The sequence below is a fragment of the Hippopotamus amphibius genome, chromosome 5, assembly GCF_030028045.1.
Source record: "Hippopotamus amphibius kiboko isolate mHipAmp2 chromosome 5, mHipAmp2.hap2, whole genome shotgun sequence".
Lineage (NCBI taxonomy): Eukaryota > Metazoa > Chordata > Mammalia > Artiodactyla > Hippopotamidae > Hippopotamus > Hippopotamus amphibius.
Genome location: NC_080190.1, coordinates 127,967,383 through 127,982,766, shown reverse-complemented (window position 1 = coordinate 127,982,766; position 15,384 = coordinate 127,967,383). Strand labels below are relative to the sequence as shown.

The 15,384-nt window shown below is 41.7% G+C and overlaps 1 protein-coding gene across 4 annotated transcripts in view; it reads right to left on the bottom strand.

The window, feature by feature from the left end:
- RB1CC1 (RB1 inducible coiled-coil 1) overlaps positions 1 to 15,384 on the bottom strand; it is a 53,557-nt gene that overhangs the window by 12,393 nt on the left and 25,780 nt on the right. For all 4 annotated transcript variants that reach the window (XM_057734530.1, XM_057734532.1, XM_057734535.1 and 1 more), the window contains 9 exons: positions 12,942 to 13,112; positions 10,175 to 10,359; positions 9,828 to 10,014; positions 9,662 to 9,743; positions 9,479 to 9,540; positions 8,126 to 8,229; positions 7,586 to 7,712; positions 5,597 to 7,497; positions 1,587 to 1,752 (listed from right to left, as the gene is read on the bottom strand). In XM_057734530.1, the coding sequence (XP_057590513.1) occupies positions 1,587 to 1,752; positions 5,597 to 7,497; positions 7,586 to 7,712; positions 8,126 to 8,229; positions 9,479 to 9,540; positions 9,662 to 9,743; positions 9,828 to 10,014; positions 10,175 to 10,359; positions 12,942 to 13,112 (2,985 nt within the window). The remainder of the gene's footprint in view (positions 1 to 1,586; positions 1,753 to 5,596; positions 7,498 to 7,585; positions 7,713 to 8,125; positions 8,230 to 9,478; positions 9,541 to 9,661; positions 9,744 to 9,827; positions 10,015 to 10,174; positions 10,360 to 12,941; positions 13,113 to 15,384) is intronic.

Here is a 15,384-nt window from a genome sequence, read left to right as displayed (position 1 = left end):
AAGAGTATGTATGACATGTCTTTGTATTAAGCCATTTCCCTGTATTATTTATGTGTAGAAAATTAGCAAATATTTATAATAGTTTATTACTTTGTTGTCATAACCTCTGCTGTTTCTGCAACATGAAATGGATTTTCAGAAAAGTTAACACAATTTATAATACACATATTAGAAACAAGACTTGTTAAGAGCCATTTAGGCCCAAGTCGCCCTTATAAAACTAGTTACAAATCAACTCAAATAATTACCACTTAACATCCAAACACCATTTAAAATTGGCAGGTACCTTAGGAGTCCCCTCTCCTATCATTTGACAAATGTTAACAGAAGGACTACGTTTGCATCAGACGGCAGGCAGCTTTACACTCTGGTCTCTGTTATTTGTCCCCTCCTTAATGCTGGGAGTCTGCACTTGCACTTGGGCTCACAGGAACACAGGGACAGGCAGGAAGAAAGCAGGGGAGAGAGAGACCTAGCTCGTGGAAGAGGAATCATACAAAAGAAGGCACAAGTTCAGACTTCTAAAAACAGAGACCATGAATGACCTCTTCACTGACAAGTTTTACTGAAATCTGGTGGCTCCTCCCTAGCCCTGGACAGTTCGTTTCCTTGGTTTCCATGAAGCAAACTCTCTGGTTACCCTTCTTTCTCATTTCCCCCTTTTCAGGCTCTTCTGTCTTTCCCCAGGCCTTAACACTTAAATTTCCTAAAGGTATGGAACAGCACTTCTGTATTTTCTTTCTGTTCTCTGGCAGACATTTTTTTAAACTCTAAAAAGACATTATTTTAAGAAAAGGAAAATTGCACCACCCCACATTAAACATGCACATCAACTGTAACATGCCTACCAGTCTCAGAAACATATTCCTCAGCATAAAACAGATGTGGTATTGCCCCTGCCTGACCTACACCTGCACCTACACTGGCCTGGCCTGGCAGCACGCACTCTGCCCCGCGCCCCGGCCGGCAACCCTGATTATAGAGAGATCCAACCACGTGGTTCCTGTATTTCCTCTCCCACTGCTGCCCAGAACCTCAGCTGACATAATGCTCCCTCAAGGGAATCCTGGCCCTCAGTGCTCTGGCCCCTGCTGAACTCACAAACTTCACCTCTCACCACTGATGACTATTCGTAAGTGAGTCACCTATCACATGGGTAAGAATTATCTTAGAATGTAATTCATGTAATTTAGAATAAAATTTTAGAGCTTCGAAGAAAAATTCAAGTATCATCTATGTAGTAGTATAAACACTTTCATCTGCAAAAAAACTAATCTGATGTGAAGAAGTTAACTGATGTTTATGAGATCACATCGGGAGCTAACGAACCAGCAACAGAATTCACATTTCCTGATTTCTAATCTAGGACCGCTTCATTTTGAAGCACCTACGTGATGTAAGGACCATTAAAAAGAAAATGCTTTTATTATGAAGAAGATATTTAATAAACACTATCAGGATCAATGTAGGAAAATCACGTTTAAGATATAAGAAACCTCAGCTACACAAAGACATTTTATTCATTAGCATATGGTCATCTTCTTTAGACCTAGAATAAATGAAATAAAGGCAGGGGGCCTGCACACCTGTTGTTCAGCAATCAAAGATGTTCGAACATTCTGCATTTCTTCATTTTTTCTTTTCTCCTGCTCTTCAAGTTGTTCTAAAAACTTAGCTTTTTCTTCCTGGAGCTTTTCTTGAAGTTCAGCAACTAAGCTTGAAGACTCTTCTCTGGTAGATTCAATGGTATGACTTTAAAAATTAAATATGGCATTAATTTTTTTTCCAAAATTACAGATGTAGTCACAAATATACCAAGCATCACAATTAGATGACATCAGAAAGGCTAAATATCTTCCTTAAGTCTAATAGCAGTTAATTGGTGTTAAAGATATTTCTACGTGAACTTTTTATCTATCAGCAAAAGAGAAACAAGTAAAAGGGAAAAACTTAACACAGTTTACACACTCCCCAACAGCAGATGGTTCAGTGATCATATCTGATAAATTCAGGATAATTAGCTTCTACTGGCAAAAGGTAATGCTTTCAATATAAAAATCAATACACTTCTCAAGAGCCCAGCTTCAAATTTCATAGGTTTGTTATAGTTTTGCTTTTCCTATAACTGCAATAGACAGCACGATGTAGAGGTGAATAAAGAAGCACACCTGCAGAACACATCCACTGAAAAGCTTTTCATTTTTTAAACAGGCTTTGCTTCATTTTGTTAGCTAATGAAGAAATAACACAAAACTAAGGCAGCACTTAAATGTTTGCACACAGCAAACTGATGACGCGTTCCTGAATTTGTATTTATTTCTCTGAGAACTTGCTAACCTCAGAGGCGCTGCTGAGGAGCCCAGAGGCAAGGTCAGAGGTCAGGAGGAAGCACAAGATTGTCACTTTAATCTTAATCTACTTTCAACCTAATAATCCTTTACATCAAAAAGCTTGTCCAAGAAGACAATCTCACCAAAGGTGTTAAAATATCTTCAAACCTCAGGAAAAAGGCTGCCACGGAAGTATTCCCAAACTGTTTTAGAAACTAAGTCAATGGATGGTTTTAAATGTACATGTACTCAGGGTTTTTTTGTTTTTGTTTTGGACACACTACACAGCCTGTGGGATCTTAGTTTCCCAACCATGGATTGAACCCATGCCTCCTGCAGTGGAAGTGCGGAGCCCTAACCACTGGACCACCAGGGAAGTCCCTCCCCCCTTCCCTTTTCTGGGTACTCAATTTTAAATGACACGTCAATGTTTTTCAAAGTTTCTGCTGCAGGGCTGGGGTGGGGGTGGGGGGCAGCTATGTCAGGTAGGAACTACAGGCTGCATCATCTCGGGGTCAGGGAGGACCCAGCGTGGAGCCAGGGAATCAGCCTGCTCACAGTACAAGTTCAGGATAAAATCAGCCAGATGCTGGGCTCACATGTGAATTTGTCTTCAACACAATTTGGCTAATGTCAATCTTCTGCTGGTAAGCGACATGCCCTGAAGGATCAATTATCCCTGTAGTTACAGCGTAAGTGCACTATTATGGGAAGAACAAAAACCCAGGTGCCGGGCAAGTAAGCAAGGCAGAGTGTGGATGAAAATAAGGTCCAAGGAGGAAGAATCAGGCCAAAATTTGTGTGGATGTGAAGACCAGAGGCTGTAGATTCAATATTAGCTATTAACAGTTTGCTAGGGTGATTGCCTAAAACCTGGGCCTAATGGCCGACATTAAATGAAAATAAGATGCCAAGATACCCTGGACCACAGGAGGGTAAACCATAGCCTGCAGTTCACCAGGCCTATGCCCTGCTAAGTCTCCTTGGAGTACAGCCTTACCCATGCATTTTTCTCTCTCACTCCTCTTGATGCAATAGTAAAGTTGGGTAGCTCGGATAGAGACCTTTTAGCCGACAAAGGCTAACATATTGAAAATGAAGCCCCTTACAGAAACTCTGCCAACCGTTCTCCACACCAATGACTCTCGAAGTGTGATCCACAGAACCCGGAGTAACTAAAACACCATCAAGGGACCACTAAGGTCGAAACTACTTGCATGATGATGCTAAGATGCTCTCTGTCTTGTACACCTTGCTGACATTCGCACACCTCAACACAGAGACGGTAGCACCAACTACACTCTTTAATCGCCGCATCCTGCACTTCGAGGCACTCAAAGGAAGGCAGGTTGATTCTGGAATACCCCTGACGTAGTAAAATTATTAATATTACTGGATCCTGACCGCTGAGCCTACACCTTTTACTCCTGTTTGTGACAAAATGAGAAGTACCTATGGAGTCCTTCTGCATCACAAGGTATGCCTGTCTCACACAGAAGCACCTGCACACTGTCCTGTGGGCTGAAGCAGCGCCCTCTTTCATGGTGCATTGCTTCTATTTGACAAACGACAATCTTTGGTTATTTAGACTTGAGTTTGTGACTGATATTTTCTCAAAAATGATCAACATTACTTCAATGAATAAGTGACAGAATTTGTTACCACTGACAACATGTGACTCTAAAAAGAAATTCAAATTTTGGGATTTATTACATACACCCTGAGAGGGCCCAGAGAATACTCCTTCACCAAGGCTTCCAGAAACACCACCCCAAGGGCTCTGCAGGGCGCCTGCGAGACATAAGAGCAGCAAGACAAGCCCATGAAATCCAATGGGCTTCACGGGCAGGACCAGTTCTGGACAGGGAGAGGTCACCCAGCCCCACTTCACCAGATGCAGGACATGGTGCCCTCCCAGGCAGCAGAGCCAGGGCAATAGTCGGGAAGTCTGACCCAGAAAACTCTCCAGCAGTGGCTGGCATGAGGGCTAGAACAGAACAGGCCGATAAAGCCCTATTAAAACTGATTTTTAATAAGCTCAGCATTTGGTGTTCAGAGATCTAACTTCCAGAGAGTCGCCATCTCTCACCCAATTCCAAGACCGGAGTCAGTCACCCACTACAACGCCAAAATTTTATATTAGGTTTTCTTTCCAGGCTGACTGTGTATTCAAGGAAGGTAATTCATCAGCTTTGGGGGTGGACGGTAACTGAGCTCGCCACCATGCAGGGACAGAATCCCCACGCTGCGCCTTCCCAGGGCCCCGCCAACCACCAGCTTGGGGGCACCAACGTGTGTCCTCTTGCTACATCACTGGTGCCTTCCTAGCCTTCTGCGGTGACTCCCTTGACCTCAGCATCCTTCAAGCTCTGTGAACGTTCGTGTAGGGCCTAGTTCCTCTAAGAGCCTCCAATCCCTCCAGAAAACACAAAGAGTTTCTGTTTTCAACACAGACGTCGAGACTGAACTGTGCACCAGGATGTGAACACTACACAGCAGACAGTCAATCACAAGAGACTGTGTAAAAGCGACAAGAACCGGCTGGAGGTGAAAGCATGCGGTGCAGACATACCTATACATGTGTTCCCTTGGAGGAATTAAAGATAGAACAAACTGACAATGTTCTAGAAATTGTTTATTATGCCACAAACCCCTTCAATAAATTTTAATGAGCAGAAATACTGAAGACCATTTTCTCTGATCAAAGGCAGTAACAATAATAAAAATGCAAAAATGCCACTACTGTAGAAAATCCAGAATTTAACATTATCTTTTGAATCACAGAGCAAATAACCGAAACTGTAATACCAAGAAAATAACCACCAGGAAGCTATATAGCCACAACCTAGAAGTTACTAACTACTGCTCCTTTACACATACATAGATGATTTTTAAAGAAAGAAAATAAATAACTTTCATATGAAGAATTTAAGGAAAGAACTATAAATAAACCAAAAGGAAATTTATAACCTAAAGAAGGAAAAAGAAGATCCTGAAAACATTTGGAACTGTCAAAAATTATCTCTTGAAATCCAAAATACGAATCCATTTTTAAAAGCCATCCTAAATGGATTTACAGTCTGTTATTTTTTTTTAAATGTTTGTGAGAAACACTATTTTAAAAACCACATTTTTACCTCATAAAGTATCTCAATTGTTATCTTTACCTAAGGTAACTGAGTAAATCAAGGTACTGTGATTACACACACAATTACAACCTGAATCAGACTTTAATTTTATGATTACAGAATAAAGATCATTCTTACCTTTCTGCTATTTGACTCTCAAGATGTTTAACTTTTTCTAGCAACTCTTTCTCAACAGCTTCTCTTTCCAAGTTCATTTCTTTACGGGCAGTCTCAATAGCTGCTTCTTTTTCACAATTAAGCCTCTGAATTAGCTGCTCTCGGTCCTGTTCGTGTCTCACGACAAATTCCTCTTTGTCTTTCTCAAGTTTCTGGATAATAGCTTCATACTTCTCTTCTTGCTGGGTGATTTTCTCATCTTTTTGTTTCTCAAGAGCATTCAATTCTGAGTCCAATTTACTCTGCAGTTCAGCTAATTCTTCTTTCAGGCCTTTTTCTATTTCAAATGCTTGGTGATGCAATGATGTCACTTTGCTTAACTTGGCTCTAAGCATATCAGATTCTTCTTCGTGTCTACTAATTAACTCTGAAATGCACTGATCTTTTTCAATTGTCATTAAAGTTCTTAGCTCTGCCAAGCCCACCTGATAATTTTCATTATTATCTTGAATCTTTTGGTTTAGTTTACTTATCTCTGTTCTCAAATGTTCTGTCTCTCGTTCAACGAGAGATTTTAAGGTCTCCTTCTGCTGGGCTCTGCTTTCTTCCAGCAAAATTTTTATTTCATCAGTTTCTGCTTCCTTCAATGCAAGTTCAACCTCTAACTTACATCTCGTGTCCGACAAATCAGAAACCTTGAGTTTTAATTCCTGGAGCTGCTGTTCTTTTTCCTGGATGACTGTGGCATGAGAATCTTCTATCTGCTCAATTCTTTGCTGGTTTTCCTTTTCTAATTTCTCCAAACAAAGCCTGTGATCAGTCGCGACTTTCTCGAACTCCTGAGTGTGCCTGACCTGCAAAGTGTCCTCCAGCTCTTTCATGCGGCTCTGCGCCAGGCCCTGGAGCTCCGCCCTCAGCAGCTGGAGCTTCTCATCCTTCTCCACGTGGAGCTTCTTCAAATCCTCCAGCGCACTCTCCCGGGACTGCCTCAGCTCTTCAATCTCACAGTGCTGCGTATGCACGACACTCTCCATCTCCAGCAGCTTCTGGTCCTTCTCCCTCTGCAGGCAGATGATGGCTTCTTTCTCGTGTTTGACCAAAGCAAACTCGTTATCTTTATTCTGCAACACCTCTTCCAGGCACACCACGTCCCCCCTTAGCTTTGTGATTTTGTTTTCATTCTCCTCACGCTCCTTTACTAGTGCAGCCAGTTTGCCCTCATATTCACTTCTTAAAGACTGTAGTTCTTTTTGATGTTTTTCATTTAGTGTTATTTCCAAAGAGTACTTTACTTTTTCAATAATGTTCCTTATCTCTAGTGCTGCGCCCTGTAAGGAACCTAAGAAGCCACAGTGCTCCTGCTGCACAAATGTTCGGAAGTGGCCGAGCTCCTCCTTTATGGTCTGGATACTGAGGAGCGAGTCGTGGGCGGTGACGTGGCACTTCTCCAACCGCATGCTGAGCGGCGTACGGTCCCCTGCATCCTCTGGCCCGCGCGCCCGCGTGTCCTGCATCCGCCTGCTGTCGATGGCGTTGATGACTGAGGAGTAGAGGGATTCCACCATCATCTCCGGACTCTGCGGGTCACTGATAGCATTAGGAGACGACAAGTTTTCTTCTATTACAAACTCATTCACCGCAGACATAAAATCTGATTCAGGACTTTCTGCTAATGAATCCAAGTCTAATGAAGCCTGGTGAAGAGTCTGTTCTATGTTTGGATGGGGGATAGTTTCAAAATCAAATGTATGTGCATCAATGCTATCTGGAGACAATTCTTCTAAGGGACAGACTGTGGGACACAGGGGCTCCTGCACGGTGAGTGGAGGAGGCGTTCTGGGTGAGGTAGTAGTTGTGATTCCTGTCGCACTTTCTATCCGGGGTGAGGAGGCCGCCTGCGGGGAGGTCTGACTCGCCGATGCCTGGAAGAGAGAGGGACAGGCTGACAGAGCTGCAGCGACACAGGCACTTACACTCACAGGGAGAACCACTGCAAGGAACGGGATTTGCCTTTTGTTCACTCAGCAGGTCTGTTATGGTCTGTGACATTTCATCCAAACTTTGTGCTGCTTTTACCAAATTATGTAGAGCAAGTACATGCTGGTGTAGAGGTTCAAAGTCACAAAGTAAGGGAACCCTGAAACAGAGCACAATCAAGTTAGGTTTCTGACTTAATGAAAACTGGATCACTACAACCAAACACTGTAACCTATGCCAACAGTAACTGACCAACCGCTTTCAATCAACACCAGGAATAGTTTAAGAAGACTAAGACATATCATTAAAGTGATAAATTAGAAATCTCCCACAGTTTGCAACAATGTCAGAGCACCACCAGAGCAAAATTAATTTCCTTCTACTTTACTGTCTTCATTTTCTGATCATTTTTATATTCCCCAGAAACTTCCCAAAGTAGCCATGAAAGAGCCAGTCTATCATAAAACACTCCTCTGTTGTAACATCTCCTAAGACGCTGGTGCTCTTCCCACAGTTCCGGAATAACAAAAACATCGGGCAATAACTCACCCTAAAAATACGAATGGCATTTACCTGAGGAATGGCTGAACTTCAGAAGGACAAAATGATTGCAGAAACTGTAAATCTTTTAATGAAATATCTGGAAGTTCACAGTCAAACTTTCGAGGCTTCTGTGTCTATATAAAAAAAAAAAATTTACCAAAAGATATACAGGATGATTTTGTGAATGATTTCTTACTATAATCAAATTCAATATAACAAATAAACAAAAACACTTCTAATGATCTAGTTACACTTAAGAAACAGAATAAAATAAAATACAAATGAAGGACTCTTCAGTAGGATGGGGAGACTATTTTTCTGAGCCTGAAATAACAGGAATGCACAAGCTGTCGGTGATCAGCTGCCAGGCCCGCTCCCCGCTTCTCTGCTCTCCACATCTCTTCATGGGAACCCTGGTAACTCCCGCCAGCATTACAGGAACCCACGTGTCTTGCTACTACATGGGCTAGTCCCAAATTTCAACCTGACCCACAGCATGGTCGCGAGGACCACCCCAGCCCTCTATCTATTCCTGTCACCTGCTAGTATGTCGTAGTGTTTTAATGTGGGGAAGATTGTTTTTTCTTATGTAACACTTCCTTCCTTGCCCTTCACTTCACCTTTTCATTATATTTTTCAAATACAAAGTCTTAGTCAATTGCAGCTTCTTAAAAAAACTTTCTACCATTTCTTTACAATGCTGCCAAGAAATGCACCTCTTAAGGTAACTCAACTGTCTCAGTCATCGTGTATGCAGATTCAGAGATGTCAAGTCACCCTCATTAAGCAGGGTTCCCAGAGAAAGGAGGGTGAGAAATCCTATTAGGACACTCATTTGTAGACACACAAAAACACATACACTTGAAGCCCTAAGGAATTCAGTGGTACAAGCAGATATTAAAAGTTATGCAGTGCATCTGAGGAGAAAACAACAAACCTACAGCAATTCCAAAACTTCTTTGACCATGGAATCATTCTTTTCATGTAATGAAATTAGTGGTCCCCACACCACTGATTTAGAAACAGAGCACCCTTATTTTTCATGGTTTCAATGAAAATGACCTGATGGGTCATGCTATTCTGATTTGTGCAATATGAATGAAAGAGGAGAGGAGGGGAGGGGTGGGGCGGGCAGGGAGAAAAGGGGGGAGACAGACAAAATGAGGGGGCGAATCTATTCCCGCCCATCTCAACAGTGCAGTAATATGACCTCATCATCCCATGCAGTGAAGACTCCTGACCAAAAACTATGAATTCATCTTAAAGCCAAAAACATTTTTATTTTGGTAAAAAAAAATGTCTGTTTCTGATAAATATCTCTACTTCTGAAATAAAGATCTGAGCACATACAGGATTTAGTCATGTTAGAAAATAAATACATACACAAAAGGATGGAGGCCAGGAGTCCAAGCCCCTAAACAGACGATTTCTTAAAAAAGACTTCCCTGTGTAAAGAAATTAACAATATGGTTACTTTACAACTCATGCTATATAATGCTATTCATATCTATGAAATAAAAACAGAACTTTTTCCTAAAAAATATGTTATAAATAAAGAACACTTACTAAATAATTTCCCAAAGGATTCCCTTTTTGACTTTTCAGCCTCATATAAATGCTTTCCATCTTTGACTAAAGCACCAGCCCACTAAGAAGAGGAGAGCTTATGTTAGGATCACACACCAATGCACTGAGGCTCAGACACAGTTAAAATAGAATTCAACTTGCATACCTCCCTGTAGTGTTTTATGAACATTTTTCTCCTGACAACCTCAACAACAGCTAGGCAGTACATCTGAGGAACTGTGCTCAGAGCTTCAACGATCTTGACTCTCTCTAGGAGCTCTATAACGAGGCGGAGCAAAGCCTGCAACTTCTCTCCATCCTGATCAGCGTGAAGCATCACAAAGCAACACCACCTGCAGAAGGAAATCGAGACACACAAACGCTGTAAAAGTCACCCGAGCGCATGTTAATCAACAATGAAGTATGTCGACACGGTGATATAACACCATCACTTGGGAGAAATAAAAAAACGTCAACTCAACACCCCAAATTAGGTACCCTGCAATCACTTACTTCAGTCTGACATGAAGGTTATTTGCTAGCTCTTGTTTGGCAGTGGTGCACTTCTGTTTAATATCCAGCAGTTTTCTGTGATTTTGCAACATAATCATCAACTGGTTTGCATGACTCAGGCACAAATCAGGTAATACGGATGCGTCTTTCAAGTTCTCAGCTCTCATCTGATTAGCTAAAAATCCCTTTGAGAGAAAATATTTTAAAGGATATTAACTTTCATGAAAAACATGAACATCTGTTTTAAGAGGAAAAGCTTTACGTTAGACATGAACTGTTCCACTTTCAAAGAAGATATTAAAATCTCCTTCTCTTCTGAATGCAGTAGGTATATCCACAGCAAAAGATTCAGAGTTTTTAAGAAATCTATGCTCAACTAATTCTGTAACATTTTCATGCTAGAAGGAAAAAGTGAGATCCAGGAGGCTAAAGTAACACACCCAAGGACACAGCAGGCAAATCAGAACCAGAACCTATGCCTGTAACTCCTGCTACACCATGTTCCGTCGGGGCACGAGTGAGTAAGAGCAGGTCACTGCCTATAAGTCCCGTGAAAACCAACAGATTTATCTAACCTGTGATAGTCAGTGGTATATTATACACTTCCCCCAATAAAAACCAAAACCCATCAGTTGACGCTGCACCACTCACTGGAGAGTAACTCCTCCCTCCAGGATTCCTGGGCTACTGTGCTTTGTTCCACTGTGTTCATATCTTCAGAACAGCAGCTTCTATAGCACATTTTCTTATTTCATAGGAAAAGTAGTTATTAGGCTTTTTTCCCTTGCTAGCCTTACTTACTGTCACAGGTGAAACCTGCATCTTTTTGTCAGGCAGAGATTGTTTTTAGGCCGTATATTAATTCAGACAAATGTGCCAAACCCAACAGGAAATACTTTAAAAAAAAGTCCAAAGACACCTTTCTGAGCGACTCACTTTATCTACAGGTTTTTCCTAGCCCGTTTACTCCACAGTTGACACGCCACAGGCGGTTTAGGCCCTGCACACCCGTCTCGCTGCCACACTCGCCACTGCAGGTCATCACCCGCGTGGGGCCCGACCCCACAATCAGCAAAGGACAACAAGTGTGTCTTCTCACTTCCTGCTAGTTCTCTCTCTCTTTTCTGCTTCATGTTTTTCTAAATATCATGAAAATATTTAAGTTTAAATAATGTGTGTTAAAGTCGAGATGGTTCAATATCTGAAGCTTTAATTATATTTTATTTTGCTTCCAATATGCTGCATGCTTAACCGTGGCTATGCTTTTTCTATAATTTAATCTATTTTTAAAAAATAACTTACTGCTTTAACCTCCTTTGATAAAATCTTAATAGGTTTTCAATTACTTTTTACTGAATCCAAGAAAAATATGGCCTCAGTCCACAGTGAATTCACACAGCACAAGCCCAATGCAGGAGAAATACAAAGAAAGCCACACCTCACCATGTCACAGTCAAACTGCTGAAACCCAAACTGAAGGCAAAGAGCTACAAGTCAGTCACTAACAGCCTGGAATTCTCTATTAAGAGAAAATATCCTTTAGAAACAAAAGGAGTTTCAAATGACAAAAATGGACTTTGCCACTAGAAGGAAATACTAAAGGATATTTTACTGTATGACAGACTTTAATACAGTCAAGGCTGTGTGTATCACCTAAAAGAAATACAGCTAGCACATTAGAAAGACAATACACTATGACCATACTGATCTTACTTCAAGAATCCAAGGACGGTCCAAGATTAGAAATGGTCCAAGATTAGAAATGGAATGTAACATTTCTTAATCTGATAAAGGGTTTCTGTTAAAACAAAGAGAGGGGAAAAAAAACACCTACCACAAACATTGTAATGATGAAACGTTACCATTTTCTACAGATTAGGAATTAAACAAGGACACCCAGTATCACATCTACTTTGCATTGTACAGTGGGATTGGGGGGGTTCCATTCAGTACAAACACAAGATAAAGACATTCAGCTCACAGTAAGGGGCTGGGTCCAAAATCACGAGAAAGAAAAGGAGAATGTGGCGGTTACAAGGTGAATTCAGTCCTTAAACTATAAAAATGCTATATTTTAAACATGTTTTAAAAAGAATACAGCAAGGCTATACACACTTTACCTACATGATACTGCATGTCCTCAACCATGCAGGTGAAATAAAACATTTGTACCCATTTGTACTCAGATGTTCTAATGAAAGAACACACTTAGAGGAAAAATACTGGCAGGCAAACCTGAGCCAGAAACACGTGTGTTAGCATCAAGGCTGTAAAAGTCACCTCTTCTTGCTACAAGGCTGTTTCACAGGGTGCTCGCGGGGGAGGCGGACAAAACAGTTGAGAATCACAGCCAGTCACCACGTCAGAAAACTCCTACCACCCCTACCTTCTCTTGATTATCGATCTAATCTGGTAACAGTTCTTGGAACACTGCACTAAGCTAGACCTAAATTCTTCAAGGTTGCCCATTTTCCCTGAGGAGGAAGCAGGGCTGCTGGGGTGTCAGCATGCGCAGGTCTCCCCTGCCGCTCACAGCATCACTGGCTCACCTCCTGGCTGTCACCCACCGCTCACGTGGCCTCAGCTCACGTGATTTTCTCAAACCTGAACATGAAGAACTGGCCTCCTCCTTTACTACATGGAATCACTAATACCGCATTCACAGCACGCATGGGTGAAACACGGCGCACAACAAACTGACAGTGCATGTAAGACTTGTCTAGAAAACCGCACATTCCCTTTCCCGAGAGGAGTCTGCAACAAGCACCTGAGCGAGTTCTTTCTGCTCATTGACGAGTCGGCTGCAGCTGGCGATCATCTGGTCCAGGGCGTACAGCCGGTCCTCCAGCCCCTTGATGGCCTTCATGTTCTGATTATCGAGATTGGCAATGGTCTGACGGCATTCTGCTATGAAGGGTCGAATGATCCGTGGGTCAAGCTGAACAGCAAGGAAACATGTAGGAAAGAAATTTTCAGCAAACAGCTTAAAATATATTTTATGCTATTTTGATATACAGCTTCAAAGAAAAACATTAATAGTGGAAAATATAGAAAAGCAAAAGCATGAGAAATCAGGTTACATGTCCACAACAAGGTCAAGAACAGGGAAATTACAATGTTAATAAAACACGATTATTACTGATTATACTGGGATACAAAAATAGGAATCTAGTTTCAGACATTACACCTTTCAATTCAAGCCACAATTCATTCAATTCTCAATATCCCGCTGAAAATGTTATTTTCAAGGTCTTATGAAGTGGAGTAGAATTAATAACAAAAACACAGTCTTTGGTCATTACCTGTCTGCTCAATCCAACTTCCCCCTAAAGCATATCAACACCTTCAAACTTCCCTCCCTCCTGGAGAGATCTTTATTTTCAGTCTGTAGCTCCTCAAGGCATCTGCCTCATAACTACACTTTCTTACTCTGCAACCTGTCCTGTTCCCAGGCTTTAATTCTCCAAGTCTTCTGGAATTTATGTAATTTGCGGAACCCCAGAATTTCTCTCCACCCTCTCCACTTCTCTGGGAAGAACACTACACTGGACGTCTTCCATGCAGAGCCCTGCACTGGCTTCCCGCGGGCTCACACGTGTAGCACCGAGACCACCTCCTCCAAGCTTCCACCGTCTCCTCTGCTGGAGCTGGCTCCCCTTCCGTCTCCTCTGTGAACAGGCCATCCTGGAGGACCTGTGCGGTGGCCCATTCTTACTGTTTCTTGCAGGATTTCAGCAGTAACCGTAACTCGGAGGGTAACCCCTAACCCTTGTTCATCCCTTTGTCCTTCTCACCAATGTTCAGTCTGGGTTTCTGCCTGCTGCTCATGCGCCTCCATGTGGACGTCAGCCACGATTACTAACTCACTGTCGCCGTCCTCTGCCCACAGACACGTCCAAAAAGCACAGAACACTCAACTGCAGACAAAGGCTGTGTTTCTCTAGCCTTGATCTCTGTTCACACTGATGTCCTGCCTGCTGTGGAAGCCCACCTCTGCCTCCCTGTGAGGGGCCTAGTGAAACACCACCTCCTTCATGAGGTCTTCCCTGATTGCTACAATTAAAGGGATGGTAAACTATTCACCTTAGATACCATGGTCGGCACACAGACAACATACGAAAGCAGTTAAATGTGAACTACTCTACTGTTACCAAGAATTCAGTGTAGTCAATAAGCAGCTGCATTTCTGACATCACAAGAAAGCTAGCACAACCATTATCTAACACAGGCAGCACCTGCTTTGCACAATATTAACTAAAAGGTGTGCACATGTGAACATTTTCTCATTTTCATGGTGAGTCCAAGGTGCACACATTTCCAATCCAAAGTATTGACTAGTTATAAGTTACAACGGTGACAAAAGGCTAAAAAAGACAACTAAAATAGATTCAAAATTTCAACCTGGGCAAAATTACAACTGCACATAAAACAGCAGTGACTTAAGGGAAAAAAAAAAAAGCTCTGAACCAGAGTTCCTGACTCCCATGTTTCTGAACTTCATGATTCACTCACAGTATAACACAATACACAGACAAGTACAAAAGAATATTTTGAGATTCACTGATTTCTGTAGGTATAAATTATTGTGGATTTTCGTTATTAAGCCAGAAAGGGTCATTGGTTTTTCTCTCTCATCTTATAAGGTGAATAAAACTTATGGCTTTGCTAGATTTCATTTAAACATGCAAACACAAAGCCAACTGCAAGCCCTTTAAAAAAGTGGTTCTCGTGGTCTAGAGCCCTGTTCTCTGTTCCACGTGGAATTATAAAATATGACACTTCAATCACCCTATCACAATCATGTGGTTGATTCTCCACAATCATAGATGCAATTTTTAGCTACTAAAATGTGAACAGTTTGAATACGAACACTAGTTCTCATTCATTTTTGGCAGTAAGCTCTGCATAATATATTCCGTACTTCCCCCGCCCTGGCAAATGTCTTAACTGAAGTGTTCTTTGACAACAAATAATAAACGGCCAAAATGAAAGAAATGCCTAACGGCTGTCATCAAGGAAACTGATACTGAAAGAATTAAGAAGAAACTCAGAATGCATTCCACTTTTATTGTCCAGTAACTTAAACAAGAAAAGAATGTTGCTATTTTCCAGGCACCACAGGCAGTGCTGCCTTTCTCCTAATAACCAATTGAAGATTAAATCTCTTTCCCAATTTAGTGAAAAGTTTACCTTTCACAAAAGTTTAACTA